Source organism: Blennius ocellaris, assembly GCF_963422515.1.
Source record: "Blennius ocellaris genome assembly, chromosome: 1".
Lineage (NCBI taxonomy): Eukaryota > Metazoa > Chordata > Actinopteri > Blenniiformes > Blenniidae > Blennius > Blennius ocellaris.
This window is the reverse complement of record NC_137650.1, coordinates 22,864,263-22,886,370: the sequence shown is the minus strand read 5'-3', so window position 1 is coordinate 22,886,370 and position 22,108 is coordinate 22,864,263. Positions and strand designations below refer to the sequence as shown.

The 22,108-nt window shown below is 41.1% G+C and overlaps 1 protein-coding gene across 2 annotated transcripts; it reads right to left on the bottom strand.

Annotated features, from left to right (window-relative positions):
* Positions 1-2,410: 2,410 nt before the first annotated feature.
* ap1g1 (adaptor related protein complex 1 subunit gamma 1) lies at positions 2,411-22,066 on the bottom strand. 2 transcript variants are annotated; one of them, XM_080500311.1, is made up of 23 exons: positions 21,980-22,066; positions 15,295-15,498; positions 15,031-15,155; positions 14,632-14,773; positions 14,392-14,488; positions 12,210-12,286; positions 9,989-10,084; positions 8,954-9,034; positions 8,762-8,860; positions 8,624-8,679; positions 8,406-8,519; positions 8,176-8,316; positions 7,628-7,682; positions 7,301-7,423; positions 7,063-7,152; positions 6,825-6,949; positions 5,579-5,683; positions 5,304-5,445; positions 4,261-4,384; positions 3,393-3,491; positions 3,074-3,234; positions 2,828-2,926; positions 2,411-2,715 (listed from the first exon to the last, which is right to left on the bottom strand). In XM_080500311.1, the coding sequence occupies exons 2-23, from the start codon at positions 15,493-15,495 to the stop codon at positions 2,614-2,616; spliced, it is 2,454 nt and encodes an 817-aa protein (XP_080356437.1). In that variant the 5' UTR covers positions 15,496-15,498; positions 21,980-22,066; the 3' UTR covers positions 2,411-2,613. The 2 variants fall into 2 exon arrangements, with proteins under 2 accessions (XP_080356437.1, XP_080356438.1); XM_080500312.1 differs by lacking the exon at positions 21,980-22,066 and adding an exon at positions 21,666-21,807.
* Positions 22,067-22,108: the final 42 nt, after the last annotated feature.

Genomic DNA, 22,108 nt, shown 5'->3' with positions numbered 1-22,108 from the left:
AAAGGGAGCCCCGCCAAGTCGCCGACACACTCCAAGACTATCTTTGTAAAAGAAGTAACAATGACGCATCCCATCATGAATGAACGCATGACAAATCAAATGCAGCTCAATTGCATCCTTTTAAGTCGAGTTTTTTTTTTTCTTTTTTTGTACATATATGCATACAATTATACTTTCTAGCTAATCTTTTTAAGTCTTCTTGTGGGTGTTTTATTTATTCTGATCAGCATTTGTTTTACAACTATATACAATGTACAGGCAGCAGAGGATTAATCTTTTACAATGAGAGAGTGATGATACAGGAAGTCTTTATCGGCCAATGCTGACGAGATCTATTTAGACAATATACATTGTGAATAATTGGAAATTTTAGAAAATGGTATCTAAAAAAAGGATGAAAGATAGTATAAGACAAAACTGTAAAAGCCCTCAATATGTACAGAAAAAAAAGCCAATATAGCATTTGTCACCAACAGAAAAAAAAAAAGTTAAACTGAAATAATTTTATCCATATACACATATAGCTCAAAAATATTTCCAAAGCTCTCTCTGATTTTGGTCACAGAAGTTAGAAGATAGTGAAGCATAGTGTAAATAATTATACAGCCTGATTGAGGATCTCAACACAGCATCGCTGGGCTGCCGCGGTGGTAAAGTAATGAGATGTAAAAACTGCCGTTCGTCTTTCTCGTGCAGATACGACCCGATTGCAAATTGTGACGAAACACAAATTGTCCATTAAGTGCCATTACAAGTTAACGGAAAACGTTGTGAGGTATTAAGGTTTCTGCAGCCGACAAAATGGTCAGAATTCCGATTTAGAGAAGAGCAAAGACATCGAACCCTTCGCTGCTGAACAACCTGTTCCTTCACCTCGTCGAGTGACTCGCACTCACATTTCACCAGTAGTATGTGGGAAGGAGGCGGATGTTTGAACGACACTTATATATTTCAAAAAAGATTACATCAATTAGCTGCCTTTACCTTTAAGATTTGCTTTTTTTTTCTCCCCCGTTAAGAATTTGTTTATAATCTCCAAAAATGTGAATTCAATGGAAGTTCAGCCACACTAAAGAAACAATCTGTATATATATCTTTGTCATATTTGAGACAAAAAAAAAAACCCCACACTGCTGTGGAGATCCATGGGTGAATGTTTACAAATGAGATGTTAATATTAAATGAAGTGGCACACTAATTCAAATCAGTCAGTGCCACTTCCATCAGAGTGAAAACACCACCATCACACAAGCAGACTTACAAACAAAGCTCATACAGAACTCAATAGTTCGGGGCTTTTATCTCGCCAAGTCAGAAAGGCACATCACTTTGATATCAGGCATAAATTAAGTGAAATTACTGCAGAAATAAAACATACTTTCACAAAAAAATAGTGCCAAAGGGATGAATGTCCCCATCAGAGAAGACATGAAAAAGAAGAATTAAAGGAGAAGGGAGAAAAAGCATTCAGTGCATGTAACTACATTCATAACAAGCTTAATTTACATGTATGTGCATGGTGACCGAGTTCAACCAGGTTAAACAAATCTGAAATGCAACTAAATTACAAGTGACAGTGAGGACACAGGTGCAGATCTCTAACATAAATGCAATAGACCGGTTTTCATTTTACTTTCAGGCCTGGGTTGTAGCCAGCCTAATGAATAAACATCCCCATCGTATGCAAAGCAGTCAACCGGTGAGTTTATAATACAGACCTCAAGCCATCGCTTTACTGCAGAGGTGATGAGAGTGCAGACAAAGTCTGAGCATGTTCTGTGAAACTCAGTACAAGGGGGTCAAAGTGGACACCCTGGATCTCTATGTGGCCTCGATGTAGTGACCAAAGAAATATAGCTGGAACCTATTGAAACGTAAGGCCGAGAGGCCGCTACGCCCAAATTCAAAGAATCCTCTTCGAGCTCAAGTCCAGGTGTGATTGTGATCCTGTTGATGCTCAAACATGCTTTATGCAAATTAATGTAATTCAAAATGAATACAACTCGATATGACAAGTCATATCACTGAGGGTGTGGAGGGTCAAGAAACGGGGTCAGCCGAGAAGTTCGTGGCCGCCGCCGTAGAACTTGGGAGCTTGCACCAAAGCAAATGAAATGAATCCAGAGCCTATCGCAAATACCGAGGAAGCAAAATGTTTTAACTGCATTCTAAAACTATGGCGACTGCAGCGCACTTTTCTCTCCAGTGAGCTGAGAGATCAAATACACCACAGCGAATGAATGGTGTGCATATGTGCTTTAGTGGGTGGTCATGGTGCTGGGCGGAAGGTATCTGTGAAAAACATGACGACTAAGCAAAGAGATTATGGAAACTGATTAAGAGAAAAAGAAAAGTTCATTGATTGATATGATTCCCCCCCCCCCCCACCCCCAATTCATCTGGTGATGTCAATAGTCAATAGGGTTTTCGTAACATCTGTATTTTTCTCCTGTGTTCAATGCTCTGCTGCTTCCCATGCAACTCGAGGGCAGCGGTCTGCAGTGACGTCACAGGGGGATCCGTTGGAAGAAAGGTGGGAGGTGAAAGGAAAAAAAAAAAAAAAAACGTTTTCATAGTTCCCTTGGTGGGGCTTGGAGGAGCAGGAGCAGCTCATCACTGCCAGGACTGAGGGGGGAAGTTATTAACCTCAGCCAGGTCTTGTACAGCCGTGCCTTTGTGGGTGTACGTTAGCTTGATCCTCATTCGTAGCTGTTGCTGAAATTTTTATCAGGGTGATCGTGTTTATAAAGAGAGGCAATTCATAGAAAAGATTAAAGACTTCACACATGCTGCATGAGAGCAGGGATTCGTGCTGAACAAAACTCACCTTCTGTGGGTTAAGGACTCTGATGACCTGTGTGACTGTTCCCTGGTTGAGTGCTGGGACAACATTACTGCTAGGGGAGAGGAGCTGCAGCTGGAATGTCTGTCAAACAGATAGGACACCATGTTTGATAGAAAATTTAATGAGCTGATCAGGCCAATGACCAGAACTGACAGCGGTCCAGCATGAATTCATTACTTAGGACAAAGTGGTTTATTAAACCTGCGATGCGGTCCCTCTGCTGCTTACCTTTGGTACTGCAGCCTGGAAAACGAAGTCTGTCATGTCTGCCTCTGTCGTGTTGGATGCATGGATGGTGATGACAGCGATGTTTGGGTTGGGGTTTGCTCTCTCGAACGTGAAGTCTATTTTCAGGCCATTCTTGTTGTATGCTGTCATGGGTGGTATACCTATAAGAAGATTTCAGAAGAGCAGAGCGATAGGACTCATATTTCCGGATAAGGTGACCGGTTAAAATACAAGTGGAACACATAAAAACAGAAGGACACATTCACAAACTACTGTAAATCATGAAAGTAGGTTGTGAATGGGATCAACAGGCTCTCACCTGCAATGTCATTAAACAGGGGCTGTGAGGAGAGGCCATCCAGGAGGAAAGGGGGTTGGGGAGTGGGCACTGAGGGAGCGGGAGTAGGGGCTGGACCGCCTGGGAAAGGGAGGGAAAGAACACTCTGGGGTTTAACAAGGGCTGATACAGGTAATCCATCAAAGAATCTCCCATCTTGATAGAAAAGCTTATTTTCTCATTAATAGTAAGGTTTGAAAAACAATTTAGTATCAAACATCTTTAACATCCACAGTGTCAACATTCACAAAACTCTCACTTTATCTGGGGTTTTCTTGGTTTTCTTTAACCTTTTATTAAATGTGCAGCTAATTTCTGTGTTGATAAGCCACTAATGACCTCAGGGGCATTTTTGGTTTTGTGAAAATTGACTACTATCATGTTACAATTCATACTATGAGGAATCTGTAATCAGAAATGTGTTTGGCATCACAGTCACACTGGGAGCAAACAAAGGCGTACGATAGTCCTGAAGCCACACAAATACTGTACAGCTTTACATATAATTGTAGTAACTTCTAACTAACAATGTACAGGTAAAACATTTGAAATGTAAAACTGAAGTACACTAAAGAGGAGTTCATACTGCACGGTCCGATTGTCAAGCCATGATGGAGGTGGTAATGTCAAACAGTTACACCTTTTGTTGCTACAATTCCACCAGTACAGCATCTGTGTTTTCTGTTTGCATGAGACGTCACATCTATTCGTCTGTTGGTGACTCACATTAAGGCATGGCACTTATATAATAGAAAACCAACAAAGATAAAAAAAAAATTAAAAAAATGTCCTGATTGAAAAAAAAAGCTGTACAAGTACAAAAACGGACTGAAACCAGTAACCAGCGTACCACTTAGCGAGAGGTCCCCCAGCAGATCAAGCAGCTCTCCTCCAGCTGAGGCCGGCTTGGTGGGCATCGTGGTCTGGATTACTGGCACATCATTACCACCCAGCAAGTCTAACAAATCATTAGCCTGGGAAACAAGGAAGACGTGAACGATAGAAAACACGTGATATCAACGTGTCTGTCACAATAATTTATTACAAGACATGGTACTGTGCAAAGGCTTCAGCCATGTCATAAAGAAATACTACTATTCCGTCATGTGATACCAACAAGAAAATATCTGTTTATCTTCAGATGTTTTAAAACCATCAAATGAACATTCCAGTAATAGTATGGCCCGTCAGAGGCTTCATCTCAACATTGTGGAGTCGGTTCAGGTTTACATGAGTAGACAGAAAAGAATTGAGCTAATCTACATTCAAAGAAGATCTGTGTTTGGTTTGAAAGGATTTTCAGACCAACCGCCTGAAAAGGTCCTTTAAGAAGTTCAGTAAGAAGAGTTGATGCCAATCTGGACTCAAATAGTGCTGACACTCAATACCACTGTATCTTCTGGCCGTTCAATTTGCATTCAATGAAGTGAAAATAAAATCAACTAGAACCGTCTATTTAATGAAAAAACATTTTTTGTTCCTGGCAAGACTGACAATATGTTAACCCTCCAGTGCCGTCAACCACATCCAGGATGAATTTTTCTCCAACCAGGCATTATTAACTTTGCGTATATAGATACCGTGCACTGCCACGCTTGCTCTTGTGGACATACTGCAGCCGGCATTTTCATAGCAAGCCAGTAAAGGGGGTGAAAGAGGAGTCTGTTTAACTATCAGCACGTGCACAGCGCTCAGAGTGGTGTGGAGAAGAAATACTTGGAACCAGATGAACCATTTGAGATGGAGACCAAAAATAAATATGCGGTCCATTTGTAAAACCACGACACTAGATTTGTAAATTCAATACTTTTTAAAACCCCCTAGGAAGCCCGAAATAAGCTTTTTTTGGGGGGGTTTTCAAACATTAAATCAACGTGGTTAAGGACTCCTCACCTGGTTGGTGGGCTGGCCGACCGGCGGTGGATGTTTCGGCTCCACAACAGAGGGCTCCGTTTCCCCATTTGTCTGTACAATCTCTGTAGGGCCGTTGGAAGCAGATTTCTCCATGATGGGCATTCGCTCTAAGAGAGCTGGCCTGTAGTCAAGAAATAAGCAAAAGACAAAGACATGAACCAAATACTTGATTTTCTAATTGTCAGGACTTTTAATGATGCAATTGTGAAAGGTGTGACTGGAATTATCCTGGGTCAAAGAAAAAACATTTTCACCTCATGTGGTCATATTTCTTGAAAAGCGCATTGTACTCCACTGCTCTCTGCTGCAGCTCCACGTCGATGCTGCTGCCATATATCGAAACCACCTTTTTGATTCGGCTGGAAAAACAGTTCACATTTGCAAGTTAGCAAAGATCAAATTCTGAATAGATTACACATTTTTTTTAATCATATTTGCCACTAAATATTTACAGAGCATCAAACATGAAAGATGAAAAATGCAATTGCAAGAAAGTTATAGGACAAGTAAAACATATTCCAATAATACTGTACTTTTTTTCACCCCTCTGAACTTTAAGCAGGCTTTCTGATTGGCCCACGAGGCAAATGTGACTATTTGGTAGGATGAGCAGCTCTGAACTCAAATGTCCCCCTGAATTCATACGAGTTTTTATGAATGATTGACTGTGACTGACAACGAAGAGCATTTTATGATCCCTAAAGCAGTGAAAACATGCTTCATATATCAACTCAAATCTCAGGTCACATAATTTGGCAATTGTCACTACCTTAGAAACTAAAACTGGTCAGCACTTGAATTATGACCTCAGGTTTGTGGCTATAGTCCAAAGCACTGGGGTGGAAATGTGTTTACCGACTTGTACAGTTTGTGGCCCATTTAAAAGCACAACACCCTTTATTCAGCCGTTAAACCAGTTTTACAGCAATTAAATGGACTTCTCCTTCAATATCAAAGAAAAAGCTACTCTGAAGTGATTCTGTAACCCAGCACTCAGCAACACAGTTCTGGTACAATGATATCAAATATATACTCTGTGGATTGCCGTGTTGGGGCTGACAATTTTAACAATGAGGTAACAGTGCCTCCCTGAGGTCAGACGAGAACAAACCCAAGTACAAAATTCCTCGAACATTGTTTAAACCCACCAGGAGCTACAGTAGATGCTTTCATTGCTGTTGGTTGGTTAACAGGAGGATTCAAAAACTTGAGGGCAGATTTTGATTAAATTATTGTTTTTAAATGGCAGGCCAACAGATGGGACAAAGAAATTATTTAAATTTAATCGAGAACTGGATCGCTTTCATGCCACTCGGGGATAGGCGCTCTGGGAGCCTTCTTGCAGAAATAAATAAATTAGTAAATATCTCAGCTTTTTTATATAGTCATCAAAACAGTACAGTGTTTTCTTCTCACCAGAGCATTACAAAAAAAAAATACTTTCAAAGAAGTTGACGGTAGTATAAGGTGGTAGGGTATGTGCATTGTGGAATTACTCACTTTACACTAGTGAAACGTGTCGACAGCTTCATGATGGCCGTGAGGGCATAACCCCGGGTCACAGGTGTGGACAGGTTAGACACCAGGAGGCCTTCCAACACATCCAGAACTTCATCTTCAGTCACCTTCATTCACCAGGAAGAGACACATTCCACAACATCTCATTAACAAGTGCTTCCCTTAAGTTTGCATTGTATCCTGGTTGTATGATACACGGCGGAGATTCATCCTCATGTACCTGAATGGGCTCTTCCTCTTCACACTGCCCGGACACCAACAAGTCACCGTACTCTCCTATGCACCAGGACGCGACCTGCACCAGAGGTTGCTGCAGAACACAGAAAAGAAAGTCAGCCTCTCAAGCATTTGTGAGCTGGTTCAAAAAACAAAATGTACATCAGCGACTCTAATTGAAACCCTGTGTATTCAAATGCAGCAATATTCCAAACATGAGCAAAACCAGAAGGACTCTTAACCTGTGAAATGTCATCCAACAGAGCTTTGTAAAGTCTCTGTACTGTATAGGCGTGCATCTCCACACTGTTTGTGATGAGCTGGATGAGGTTGGGAACCGAATCGTCTCGCACGTAGCTCCCCGCCTGCAAGGACGAGTCGAGATGGGAATGAGAAAGAGAACATTAAATATTGATTTGGAGATTTACGGCAAAAACTAAGATTGTTTATTGCAGGGGGTCTGTTGCAGAGTTTATTTACTTTGTAATACTTCCGTTGTTGTGAGTCAATCTAATCTAAACAACAACAAAAATAGGCACTTTACTCTTTGTTTTTAATAATATACATACTGTTGTCAGGACTCTCATAATGGTGTCAATGTGCCATCTTTTTGAAGGGGCGTACCTGAAACATAAAGAAAGACAACAGCTTACTCCCCACAAGGGACTGAAGCGGCAAACATGTTCAAGCCAGAAGACCAATGCAGTCAGAAAACAAGAGAGTCATCATGGTCTGTCAGACGATGGATCACTCTTTTTATCATCACACAGCACGTCAATGTTCTCCATTCCCATCAGAATAAAAGTTCTACAATATTCAACCTTTTTTTATTTAACTCGTTTAAAATTGGAGCTATATGTGCACACTTCCCAGCGCTTGTTGTGCCATTTGTTGAATGCAAAATTATCTTAATCTGCAGAAATGCACATCTGGGAAAGATGAAACTCTGGTATGAATGATAGGCTAATGAGCGGCCCCTCATTTGAAAGCAAGTGTAAAGTAAACTCTGAAACCTATTTTTGTTATGATTTCATACAAAACAAGATGCGATATAAACCAACTACGTAATATTCCAGTGGCTTTTGAACACGTAGCAACAGATGTACCAGTGACTTACTTCTCTGCAGCTAGAAAGACTCCTGATGCACAGTCGGCCTTGAATTCCGGGTCGCACGAGTCCAGGAAGTAGAGCAGCTCTTTCATCATGCCTCTAATGTTGTTGCCGTTCACCAGGGCAAAGCTCAGTTCCATTGCACGTCTGAACCGCGGTGAAAAAACAGACAGAGGTCAGAGACAACAGGGGGAAGATTTGACGGGTATAACTGCAATGGGAGAGCTATGAGTCACCTCTTGATGGACACATCCAGGTCTTTTAAGCAATCCACAATGGTGCTCCGATGTCTCTGCACTGCATTGTGGTCCGTTTGTACCGTCTTTAGTAGAGAAGTCAATGCCACATATCTGAAATAGAAGTTGATTATAATAAATAAATAAATAGAAAATGAAGTGACTTTTTTTTTAAATGGCAATTCTTCATGGTTGTGCTCAGCAGATCTAATAAATACCTTATATTTTTATCATTGTTAAGAAGGAAGCGACCTAGTATGTTGATGGCCAAGACCTGTAAGAAAAAGGTTCATTAGCCAGGTTGAAGAATACAGAACTATAGCCATTAGTTTCTTTCTTCAGTTTAATATACTCACTCTCAGTCCACTTTCAGACTTGATGTCCATTATAGTCAGTACAGTCTCGTACAGGATTGCATTGCCTACATTTTTACTCGTCTCTGTGTTTGTTGCCACCTGTATGTACAAACACAGAATAAAAGACTTCATCAGTCAATTGTTGACTTTTAAAAGGCAAAGCTTTAATTATTTGTTTTTTAAATTTCTGACCTGTGCAAGGATGTCATTCATTGCTTCACTGGAGTCGTCATCACTCTTGCCTAAAATCCGCAGTAGTCTCAATATCCGCACCTGAAGCATGAATACAACAGTCTTGTCAGTTTACTCAACAGATATGATACATTTCACTGTATGTCATGAGCTGACTGGTTTCTCTATGGAATTTTTTATTCACTTAAATAAAAAAAAAAATTGTGTAATGTCTTTACATTTTCACAATGAAAATTCACTAATCCTGCTTTCCAGTTTCCTCATGGCTCAGAAGACTGAATAGAGTGAGGTCACTCCCTTATAAGGACTTTTTTCCACAATAAAAAAAAATCTATGATAAAAAATATTTGAATAGCACAAAATGTCCCACATGAAATAAGAAAACAAATATTGGGGTATGAGGCCAAGTGATTAAAACACGACTAAATTGTTAAAAAAAAAAAAATTTAAACAAGTAATACAAAAGTAAATACTTGAACACAGTCAATGGGAAAAGTAGAAGAGAAAGGCTTAAAAACACATTGAGAGGAAGATGCTTCTCTTAATGAACAGGCAATTTGCTCCAAGCTTTCCAGCATCAGGTAATTGGAGTAAATGCCTAATTCTGGCAAAATGCCTTGCGGGGGATGAACCAAACCTTAACATTGTTTATATTTGGTTTGAAGCTCAGTTCGGGGACAATGATGCCATTTACAAGTCAGACAAAAGTAAAGACGCATTCAGAAAAAAAGAACTAGAACTCCAGTTACACAGTAGCAGAACTGCATGCATGAGTCATATAAACCATCGTAAAACTGCTGTCTGCTGTCAAAGCAAAAAAAAATGCGTGTCACTTCCAGTGCTGCCATGTTGAAAATGGAACTTGGGATTCTGGAAGCCGTCCAGAGTTTAGTGTTGCAATAACGACTTGTAAGAAAACCACTCCTATTTCAGAGCACTGACTGAACTGAAAAGCAGCAGTACACAGCTCTCATATCACAAATTCTGATCTGCACAAGCCTGTAATGTGACCAGCGTCAAGAAGAAGAGGTTTACCTGCAGGAAAGGGTCGCTTATGCCCGACACGTCATGCTCAGGAGAGTACCCAGACATTATTAGGTTCTTCAGGATCCTCACCAACTGTGGAACCAGCTAAAACCAAACAAAAACAACACAACAGCACAGGAGAAAAAAAAAAAAAAAAAAAGAGATGTCACAATATTTTGCGAAGATTTCAACTGTTCTCTACTTTTTTTCTAACAGATAAGTAATTTGTTGTTCATTATTTCAAGTTATGATTTTGCCATTCACAGATGCAACAGGTTTATGTAAAGCTATTAGGATTCATTGAGGTAGAATAATACAGTATGTGGTTGTTAAAACACCAGTTATTTAATCACACTATTTTTGAAGTCATAAAAATCAAACCCGTGATTTGGGAAAAATATTGGGTGAGAAAATGTGCATGTACAATACCATCAGATCTGCACAGGGCTAAAATCACATGTGTGAAAGTGTTAAATGCTGTGTCAACAGAAAAGGTGACGTGTGGTCAAAACGTACTCTTGGAGGACTACTCCAGCGGTCTCGGAAACAGTTTGACGTCATATCCAGGGATAAATCAAATGTCTGGGAAGGGCCATACAGCGATGTCGTGGTTTGCACCTTTTTGCTTCAGAGCAAGAGTGTTTCCAAATCAAGTCCGAGCTGAGCTTCGGGGGCAATTTCTGTGCAGCAATCTCATGTTTTCCCTGTGCATGCATACATTTTCCCCCAGGTACTCCTTTTTCCTCCCATAGCTCAACAACATGCCTCTGAGATTAAGCACCGGGGAATTCGTTCACTTATTAGGTCACGCAAGATAAGAGTGACTTTAATACACAAGTAGCAGGGTGTACAGGTACCTCTCAAACTGTAAATGTCACTGAAAATGTATCTGCTTTATCAGTTATTTTACAGACAACATATTAACCTGAATTTATAATTCAAGTTAAACAAACAGGAATAACACCTGATTATGAAATATTATTATTGTGAGGTACTGCATTTTTAATATTAAACTTTAAATTAAAAGTAAACAAAAAAAAAATATTTCAGTGAAATAATCTAAAATAAAGTTTCACAGTTTGATTCAGACTATGGGAAAATGGGGCATTGTATTGAACGTTTTAAAGACAGTTGCAAATGCTGCAATACGAGTTAAAAGACTTGTTTTATTATCTTTGTTGTAAACATGTTTGCTGGTGTTTAGTGACACCACAATGCATCTGTTCCAGACCAGTTCACTTTGCAGGGCAAACAGAGATGAAACCGATAGAAAACCTTTTGGGACGTGGGTATGACGACAAACAAGCACCAAACACCAGAGTAGGAAAATTATTGTTGACTGCTTCTGAACTTAAAGCTCCAGTTTTAGCTTTCTAAAACTCCATGGAGCCTGAAAGCTTCCGCTCTATAATCTTACAACACTGGAGACAGTCGCAGTGACCAGTGGGCAGCCTGCTCACAGCTAAACATTAACAGACAAAGAGCCATGTTTTCTTGTGACAACACCTGTGGCAATCATGTGAAAACCCACCCACCTGACTCCTTTTCAACAGACGGTGAGCAAATGAATCGCTTAAATTAAGCAAGTAATGACATTCAAAATAATTGTGACTGTATTTGACAAATGGACCAAAAACTGGTTTATGTAATTCAAAACACTGACAGAGTAATGATCACTGTACAATTAGAAGAAATTACAACTCAAATTAAAACAATATGACATTACTCAACAAAAATCTGTTTATGACTGAGGTGACTGTGGAGTGATTACTAATTACGGCATGCACCAGCTATGAGATCAGAATGTAATCTTACCTTCTCATTCTAACACAATGCAGGAATTGTAACAAAGACAAATGACAGAAAAAATATGAGGTAGATGTTAGGGAGGGGAAACTGGAAATCATTCACTTTCAGAGAGCTTAAAAATAAATGTTCAGATCATGAGCATGAGGAGTGGCGCTTCTGGCAATAGCTTTGTTATACCTAGACAGGAAGAGGTACAGCAGCAGTTGAAATACAAGAAGTAAAGACAGCGACAAGAGATAACAAACTAAGACATTCTATGAATGTAGAGGAAACCCGTAACTAATCCAAACCTCAGAAAGTCCAACATGTTTGCTTAGATTAGCTCTAACCAAAGAAAACGTGTATGCAAAGGGAGAATGAAATGTGACATGAGCTTAAGACAAAATGCACAAGTGTTTACTTTAAGACAATGTGTTTGTACCTTTCTGAAGTGCGCCAGCATGTCAGGACTTCTTTCACACATCTCAGTCAGAAGGACAACCGATGTGTGGAGCACACCTGAGGAACAGAGGACAGACAGGTTGTTTACTTTGAATGAAACGAACCGTCGTCATTTCTCCAACACAGTGATTTTATAAATGAGAGCACCCACACCAGCAGACAGTTTTTAAAGCTTTAAAAGTCACACTATACATGTATAGAGCCTAATATATTGCTGAATTCCTAATATATATAAGCTGCGCTGACCTATTTCAAAATGACTTCTTTAAACTGAAATATTGCTCAAAAGACCACAAAGAAAAATGACACTGTTGTCCAAAATATTCAGAAGACTGCTTCAACCGTCAGTTTAGTAATTGAAAACTAATAAAACAGGTGGCACAACTCACTACTGCGTCATTTTAGAATAGCTGTGGAAAAAAAACACTTAATAATTAAACAAAGCAAAGGGAGTGTCATTGTTTATATTGTTACACAACTATCGAATAAAAAAAAGTAATGAGTCATACATTTTTGGGTTTGAATGGTTATTACTGCCAAATATCACTGGCATTGGAGCAAAAAACAATTCATGATATCACAGTGATTCTTGGCCAGCGGTGTTAAAAGAATTACCCGTTTGTTGCAGTCTAATCTTGCATCAAGGTGTGTCGTGTGTGTGTCTTTAATAATGGATTTTGATTTGCATTATAGTGAAGTGAAGCCTGTATCAGTACAGTACATAGTATGCTGTAAATATGGCTATCCTTATAGCCTCACATACAAATCCCCCCTTGGGACTGTCGTCATCATTCCTCCCCTCGTACACGTCACTCAGTTAGTACAGTAACAGCCCGCGCTCGTGACCCGTCATCTACGTCCCTTCAGGAATGCAGTTTGACAAAAATAAATTTTCTTACTCAGCTCAACTTTGAACTGACTGCAACGAGATCTGAGGGTCTCAGAGGCTGATTTTAAAGCAATGTGGAGAAACAAAACGTTCATTTCTATTAGTAACATAAGCCATGTTTGTCATGGTATCGGTAAACAAACCACACCGTCTTCTAAACTGTGTAAAAACAGGACTGAAAATAATAATGTATGAAAGCTTCTTGGAGCAGCATGGTAGAAAATACCGAGCACTGTTACTGTGTAGCAAAAATATCCAAATTAAAATCCAGCATTGCAGATATCAGTTTGCGTGCTTTTTCAGGCCCTGTTTACGCGACATTTTACATGACAACACCTAATCCATTTGCACTGCAGCAGCAGACACACTGACAACAATGTAGTTCGTGTTCTGGGCCATGAGAGGGCACTGTTGCTTGTTTTTGTAGTCACACCACACAAACTTATGTGCAGAGAACAATACATCATAAACTTGACATTGGTATGCACTGATGACGCATCGGAAGCTATGAGGAGTGAGTCTCATCTATAAAACTACAGATATGGACTATAAAACTAGGCTATGGACAGCAAGTCATACCACTATGGGTCTGCCATGTCTGTTATTTATTATTGTTGTAACTATTTTCACCATTCAACATGTAGGGGGGGGGGGGGGGTGCATGCGCAGTAACAGTGCTTTGTCGCCTCCGGCAGTCTCTGCAAAGGTGGATCACAACAATGAAAGAATCATTCCACCTTGGGAGCCGGTATAAGATCGTCACAGATACAGTGGATCTGCACACCGGTGTCGTGTGAGCGAACATGCTTGTGCTCTTAATGTCATAAGTCAAAGGTGTAAATGCATGTGTCTGGGCCTTAGCCCTATGATGAAGAGGCAACCTGCCCAGGCCCTACTTTTGCTGAAAGTCACTTCGATATGCTACAGCCTCCACATCCCAAGCTGTCTAATCCAAAGCCATCACCAACACACTTCCACAATGTCAAAGAAGATCAAGCTATTTTTGGGACTGTCAAAAAAAAAAAAAAAAAAAAAAAGGGTTTTCTTTAGCACATCTCCTATATGAGGGGGACATATGAGCCACAGGGTTTATGACAGACTCATTAATTCCCCACTCCTCTACAAAGGACGCTACAAAAAGGACACGAGCTGCCCAGCTGTTACAAGCAGAGTGTTCAAAGTGGCAGGAAATGGGATGAAGTCGACACTTGTGTGGAGCAAGCACACTTGCAAGCGCCATCAACCCACATCCTGAGAAACTGCTCATGCTTACCATGGTTCTTCTCACTCAGCAGGTTTTTTGTGGCTGGAAGGAACATTTCCATGAGTTCTGGGACCTTCCTGATGACATGGACTGCACACAATGCTGCCTGTAGACAAATATTTGAATAAGACATTGTCTAACATGTAACAAAGCATTTCAATACATCAGTCTGCTTTTCATCCAAAGTAGTTAGCCATAACATTTGCAGTCTTTCTTTACTCACGGCGACAGAACAACAGTGACGCTTACTTTTTTCCTCAAGTAGGAGTTGGATGTTTTGAGCAGCTTCTCTACCTCCCCTGCCAGGTCACGACACATTTCTGAAGAGCCCATGCAGCCTAATGTACACAAGGCCAGGCCCTGGACATACTGTGTGCTGTGATTCAAGTCGCTGACGTGGGAGAGAAAGATCACATAAGCCATAGAAAGACACGTACGAAAGGGAGAATTTTGTGACATGTCAGAATTTTATAAAGATGCGCTGGGAAGAATAGAGCAAGATGTCATGGTTTCGTGTGTCTGCAAAGCGATGAACAAATATCAAATTTCACCTTTAGTCCAGCATTAATCATTGTGCTTGTGAATTGTGAAAAAGCATTAGCCTAAAAGCCGAATATTAAATGAGTCAACCTACACACAGGCACTTACTTCTTAATGCAATTTGTCATTAGTAGGTGGACGTCCTGCCTCTCATCCAACAGCAGCATAGCTCCCAAATAACCTATTCGTTTGTCAGTGAACTTCTGGGACGCAATCAGCTTCAGGCACTCCAGCTACAACAAAGAGACCGATGCTTCATAAAACAAAAACCACAATGTATGTGTATGAGCTGAGCAACAACAGTGTCACTGAAGCATCCAAATGGGTTCTCCTGTACATTCTGTCCCCACCAGCCACAGTCGCCAAACCTACCTGCCCAAAGTGTGCTGGGTAGCCCAACATGTGCATATAAAGTAGCTTTGCCACATTTCTGCAACGGTATGTGTTGTCTTCCTCTCTGAAGGACGAGCGGATAGCGGCACACTCTTTCTGGATCATCTCACGCTCCTCTGCCTGGGTCCGTGCTGTCCGGATAGTCCGGATGAGCTCCCGCAGTCTGATCGGAGCTGGCATTCTCTGAAGAGCACAGAGGAAAGAAACAGGTTAGCTTGAACCTCGGCCCCGGGGTAGAAACTCCACTGCATCACAGCAAAACACAAAGGGATACTCTCAAAAGAGCCTCATCTGAGGGGAGAAAATCCCTTTGATGGGTGGTGAAATGGCTTCAGTTCATGAATATAGATGTGGGTCGGGAGGAAATCTGATTGCTGACCTGTGCTTGTACCTACAAATAGAGGTATCATTATAACTCTGCAATAGCAGTGTCTCTTGCCACGTTTTCACAATTGTGGGACTTAAAAAGATTATTTTCAAAAGTTTGCGCACATCGACACAATGAAAGTGTATCACTCGGTTTCACTAAAGCAAGTTTGTCTTGATGGAACACTTGCCAAAAACAAAGATTAGGCAATGGAATGGCAGATAATTAAGAGTTCAGGGGTCGTTTGCGGCTGTCTGACTTTTAACTCATTTTACTAACAGAGGTAAAAGTGCAGAGGCAATGGAGAATAGTGGGTGAAATTCAACGCCTTCACACAGAAGCTTCAGAGAGTACCCAACCTCCAAGCCACAAGAAGAAGTTTAAATATTTATAAGAAGTGCATGCTTACGAGGGAGAATAAACTCCCATGTCTTCGTGTGTACCAATTACCCCAAATTGACATTCACATAAACACAAACTGACCCAGCAGCCCTAAAAGTTAGTTCAAAGTAGCAAACATTTGTTGCTTTTACTTAGACCATAAGAAATCTTCTGCTTAGATCAGCCCTCTCTGATTGACAGAGGCGGTGCAAACCTGTTAATGATCCTATATTGAAAGTTTCTATGGCGTTCCAGTTTAAAAAGAAATGGAAAAAGAAATGCAACGATCTTAATTAGCCTAAGTGGCAACCCCATCTTCCCCCAAAGCATTGTGGGATTGAACCACTGACTGAACAAGTATCTTTGGTGCATGTGAATCTGATCACAATATTCAGAGTAAATTATACAATCTTTAGTATTGAATTAAATAAACAAAATAAGTGACCATGTTAAATGCAACCACTGAGGTTGACGTCAGGAGGCTTCGCAGTCTAATCGGCTTCAGTGTAGAAGAAATAAGTTCTCGATTCAAATATGAAGGGATGATTTCAACCAATACAACAAGCTGCACAAATCTAACGCCAATACAAATATTCATCTAGAAAAAAAAAAGCCATTTTCAGAGCAGTATAGCATTTAATGACTTAAATGAAAACATTATCCACTTTTTAGCAACTTGTACAGTTTTCTTTAAATAATCATGTCAAACCTCCTTGTTCATTTAAGCTGTGCTTGGCGTTTGTGAACAGACAGACATTAGATCATTTCATAAAGATGCAGTCATTCTACAATATGTACTACTATTTCACTTAAAAGTATGTAAGATTTGCACAACTTCACTGGCGTACAAGATGTCTTTTGTCATCGCTTTTCTAAAACAATGATTTCAATTTCAGCCAAAGGATAAAACTTAAAAGTTACTCAAGGTGGCTCTTTAACTGGAAAGGACATTTTGTCTCCAGTTGCACGGAGGCCTTTTATCCGGTAGTAGGTGGTACATAATTAAGCTGCCGCAACAACACAAACGATGGTAATTACTTGTCGAGCAAATCCATTTTCTCCAACTACCCAGCCTGATGTGAGCCTTTGGTTGATAGGGACACAATGCACTTTGACAAGAGACACGGTGCAGTGTGTGAAAAGAAACATGTTCAACCTGTGGATGTCATTGCTGATCAACAACACTTGCCAATAATGAGGAGAATTTTGCCAATTCAGTCTAGCTGCACTCGAAAAAACTAAATGTTTACCGTTTTAACCGAGTAGCATCTGCAGATGGTCAAGTCAGATTGTCCTCGGCTTTATTATCCAGGTAATAGGTGGCAATTATCTCATCACTAAGTAGATGATGCCATTTCCCCTCCCCCCGAAAGACCATCAACACATCATTTTCAGGGAGAATTTTCATATTCATTTTGTAGTTCAGTGAGAGCTTATCATTCCAGCTGGGTTGTTGTCATGCAAAACATCTGAGGCTGACTTTCAGAAGGGAGAAGCCTGTATTTCCAGTGGAACATACAGGTAATCGTGTAAACAATGCTGGCAACAGTGCAAAGCAATATCATCTTGTGGCTCTGCATTTTTTTTTTTATCACCTCGTGAAGTAACTTCTACTGACTTTGCAGCAGCACGGGCACAGGACTTATAGAAATCCTTGGAGGTCATGAGCTGGCTGATTTCCAGAGAGCTTGACGGGGGGGGGGGGGGGGGGGGGGGGGGGGGGGGGGGGGGGGGGGATCAAGCCTGGCTCCTTTTCTCACAGGACATACAGACTCAAAGTTGCCTAAGCATCTAAATTAAGGTGACTGAAGAATGGGCTTCACAGTAACCCAAGAGAAACTTTCCATCCGACTGACACATCTGCTCGTCCATGACATGAAACCTGTATTCTTTAAAAGAAAAGCAATATTTTGATTAAATTAAAGTCTTATCACTGCCGAGATCAAAAGCATTCTCTGAAATGATGCCAGTCCACTGAGAAAAACAGGGATTCAGACAGAGAGGGGATGAGGGGCATCCTTTGTTGAATAAGGTAGTGGTCTGTGGAAAGTCTCAGAATTCACTGTGATCAAAGAGGTGAAGGCAGGGTGGGCCGACAAGGCCACACTTTAATAAAGCCCAAGATCTACTGTCTGTCTTAAGACCATTTAAATTACCTGAACTGAAAGGACCCAGTGTTGGGCTCCATAAATCATAGCTCCCTGTGTCTTGCTGTGCTTCTAATCTGATGTGAACACATTGAAGGGAGTAAATCCAGCCTCTGCTGAGAGGTAAATTAACTACAGTCCTTCAATCTGGAATTCAACAGCACATTATTTAAAATTTTCTATAATTGCCTTCACTTCATTTTTTTTTTACAGCCATTTCTTACATGTTTTATTGAGAGTGAAGTAGGGGGATGAAAACTACCTGAAGGGGGAAAACAATGCATAACGTCTGCTGAAATTTGGGTTACTTTATTCTCGCTACAAGGAAAAATAACGACTATTTGTCCGTATCAGAGACTGAAAACAGTGTGCCCAGTTGCTGTCGTCCATGAAGACAGGTTCAGTGTGCTCGGGGAGTTTGACTGAAGTGTGACAACAATAGAAGGTGCAAGTCAACTCACTGATCCATAGTAAACATAAACAAAACAGAGCTCAACATAGGAGCACCTTACAACCACTTTAGAAACACCACGACCACCACCTAAGATTCCTAATTTCCTCTAAACTCAAATGCAAACTTGCACATCGGCTCAAAGACTGCCAAGAAGGTGGGAAGCCATCTTCTCCAATTAATTAGGAACCACGCAAAGTTAAGCCTGTATAAGCTTTCCTGACATAGACGCAATGTTTATAATGCGCACTCATCTTTCCCGTAAGTGTAACATGCATGTTCTGCGAAATGTTCATAACAAGCGTTTTCTCTCAGGAGACTGGAAGAGCAAAGCCTGGGTTCACTTTCAGAGCCTGACAACCAGTAACAAGCATGCGGCACCTCCCATATACCACAGGGAGTAGTCAACCTGTCGGCACGGAGACATCAGCCCAACAGTATCACAAGATGAAGCACTGTTTCAAATGGGTTTGCATCAGATTACTAACTGCCATGAGGACTGTATGGTGGGGGATCGAAACCTCATATGTATCATCTCAAATGGAAGTCAGCTGAATATTTAAACTCGAATATCATCAGGCAGACCGATGCTAAAAAACATTGCATTGCACTTTGTCTCCACAGTCTCTCCTGTGCAATGAAATGTAATTAAAGAAGTGCTAGCAAATTCAACTACTGCATTTATGTCTTAATTACAACCTTATTATCTACTATACAATGCTGCAAATAAAGTGTAAAATCATATAAATAGACACTACAGGAAAAAACAAACATGACCAACAACATGAGACATGAGGGGAAAAAAAATGTGTCAGAACCTGATATTTTAATTCACATTCAACTCTAAAGTCTTATACCTCAATACACCATGTGAAATGTATTTGATACCCAACTGTTATGACAAGAGTTTAAATGTGTGACAAAAAAACATAACTCTTCCTGCAGATTTAAGGTTTCTTGTTTTCTAAACTGCTATTCTGGTTTTTCTGCTTTCCTTCAAACGGTTGTCCAAACACCTGAGATGATTACAGAAAGACCAAAAAGAATGCTGCAGCGTCACAATCATGACCCTGTGTGCAACCACCACATTGTAACTGTTGAGGGTCCAATTGCATGCATGTGAACTTATTTTAGTGACTATTTGTTTGAAGCCTGGAGGTCAGTAGAAAAAGCAAAGAGTCAATACTGAGCTGCAAAGGCTTTTCAGTTGCTCCAGAGATCACACACTAAAAACTGCTGCTTACCTAATGAAGATTTGATGTAAATCTTGCTGTCAGAAGACAATGTTTATAGTGTTTTACCTCAGGTATCGTCATTAGTTAGCATGCAAGATGTTGGGTCAATCCATTGGTATCACCAGAAGGCATTTATTTGACTGTGAACCTGAAAATGCTTGCAATTCTAAGTTCTCCTCTTCTGACTTTGTGGAGTTGCGGTTTGTGTGACTGGGAAGAAAACCACCGATTAAAATGTGGAACACGGACCAATTACTGTTTAAATCAAAAGCCTTGCAGAGACAGAAGTAACTTTCAAAGTTTTACCAACGCCAACAAGCACCACAAAAGGTGCAGGTAATTCCTCTTATACTAACAATTTCAAAGCCAAGAAGCACTCCACGGAGCCATTATTGTACATTGCAGTATGTGGGAGGACGATAATAGGACCCACTATATATACTGAGCAATTAATACCTGCCAACTCTTCACATACAAAAGCTTGTAACCGCATCAGTGTCAGAAGAATTGTGCTAAGTGCTTTTATCAATAAGTCAGAGTTTTACACAGCTTTTGCTGGAATATATGTTACTTACATGATACAAGGAATTATCCAGCACCAGGAAGGCAGGCTGTTATTTGTAAATATAGATATTTCTGAAGCGATAGGGATTGCTCCAATTCCTTTCTGAGCAGTTGGTATGTTGAAATAGCAGCTCACAAATTTTTTGCATGAACTTAAGGAACGCAATTAAAATGAGCAGATGAGCTATGGCCAAATAGAAAGTAGCTTTAAAAAATATAATAGCGTAATGTGATCTACAGTCACAGTCGGTTAAGACGACTTTCTTATTATGTAATCATCAAAGATGTCAATACAGGTGGTTCAAAGTATTCGATTGCAAGCCAATTCTATACAAACGTTACCCTTACGTTGCTTGCGTGTTCTCCAGTGCGGTGTCAACGTGTCGGCATCGGAAAAGAGAGAGCAAAAAGAATCTGCTCCACCGGCAACTGACCTGTTCGACCTCCTGCACCGGCTGTGACAAACTCAACTGACAAATATGTGCAGCGATCAGCCTACACGTCACACTCATTCACTCACTTCCTACTTTACAATTGACTTCCTTAACATTAACCAGCGCATTTACGTCAATCAATAGATACCCTCTTTTAACGACAGTGTGTCATTAAAAGGCGGGTATCCGAGCGATCACTATTTTAACGTCGCCAACGCAGAGTATTTTGTAGTAAAACCGAGTCCATGTCCTCGGCACTCTGTGCTAGCTGTCGTTAGCCTCCTATCAATCCACACGCCGCGTTGACTTGTGACTGGAAATGTTTACAGTTTGTCAAATATTAGCAAAGTCTCACGGCCGGACACCACGCAAACATTAAGCACACGTCATATGCTTAATGTTTCTCAGAGGAAGCAAAGCCCATTTTGTAAAGCCAGTTAACAGCGAGCTAACCTCCACTATGCACTGGTCGATTGGAGAAAGGGTTAGATCTTATGAGTGTCACACCGGGGTGGCTTCACCTTGGCTCACAACACACAGTCAAATTGAAAGTTTGAAACCGTCGCGGCATACAAAATGAAGTGCATCGATCCAGAGAGACATTCCACCTGACGGTGATCGCCGACCGATCAGGACATGGTGCCGTTTAGGCCTCCTTGATAAGGCGAGCTAGCGAGTCATCTGTGGCGTTAGCTGCCTCACCTGACCGCTTCTGTGCTACCTCACCCCGGAATACAACCTCGATTTAAACACAACTGCCACTCGTGTCACCTCGCTCGAAAGGGAGCAAAACCGGACTTGCGTGGTGTCACGTCGGTAGGGACCGAGCGCAAAGGCAGCCAGCCTACATGGGGCACCCTCGTCCCCGGCGCCGCAGGTAGTTAGCGGGGCTCACCGTGCTAACCGCGCCTAGCCGCGCTAGCTGCTGACAGGCACAGCCCCGGCGCACTGAGAGGCAGCGACTTCCTATGCAGCGCGCAGTCACAGCTGTCAACGCGCATGCAGCCGAACCGCGGACCAGCACACACGCGAAAAGCACTTTTCACAACGTCTCCGAAGACACGGTTCTCTCGGGTGGTACTTACTAGCCGTGGTGATGCCAGAAAACGACTGGAATCGTCTCTATTAGCAATGGAGGGAGGAACACACAAGACATGCAAAATGGTGGCTACTCCAGCCTCAGCACATCTACCGCAGGCGGAGGGTTACACTGA

What these genes read in the sequence shown, in the direction of transcription:
- ap1g1 (XM_080500311.1), bottom strand. Translation starts at nt 15,495, where the DNA reads ATGCCAGCTCCGATCAGACTGCGGGAGCTCATCCGGACTATCCGGACA. An exon ending in TTATGAGAGTCCTGACAACA is followed by an intron (nt 7,424 to 7,627) that starts GTATGTATATTA and finishes TCGTCCTTGCAG; the next exon opens with GCGGGGAGCTACGTGCGAGA. An exon ending in GGGGGACCTCTCGCTAAGTG is followed by an intron (nt 3,492 to 4,260) that starts GTACGCTGGTTA and finishes TCCCTTTCCCAG; the next exon opens with GCGGTCCAGCCCCTACTCCC.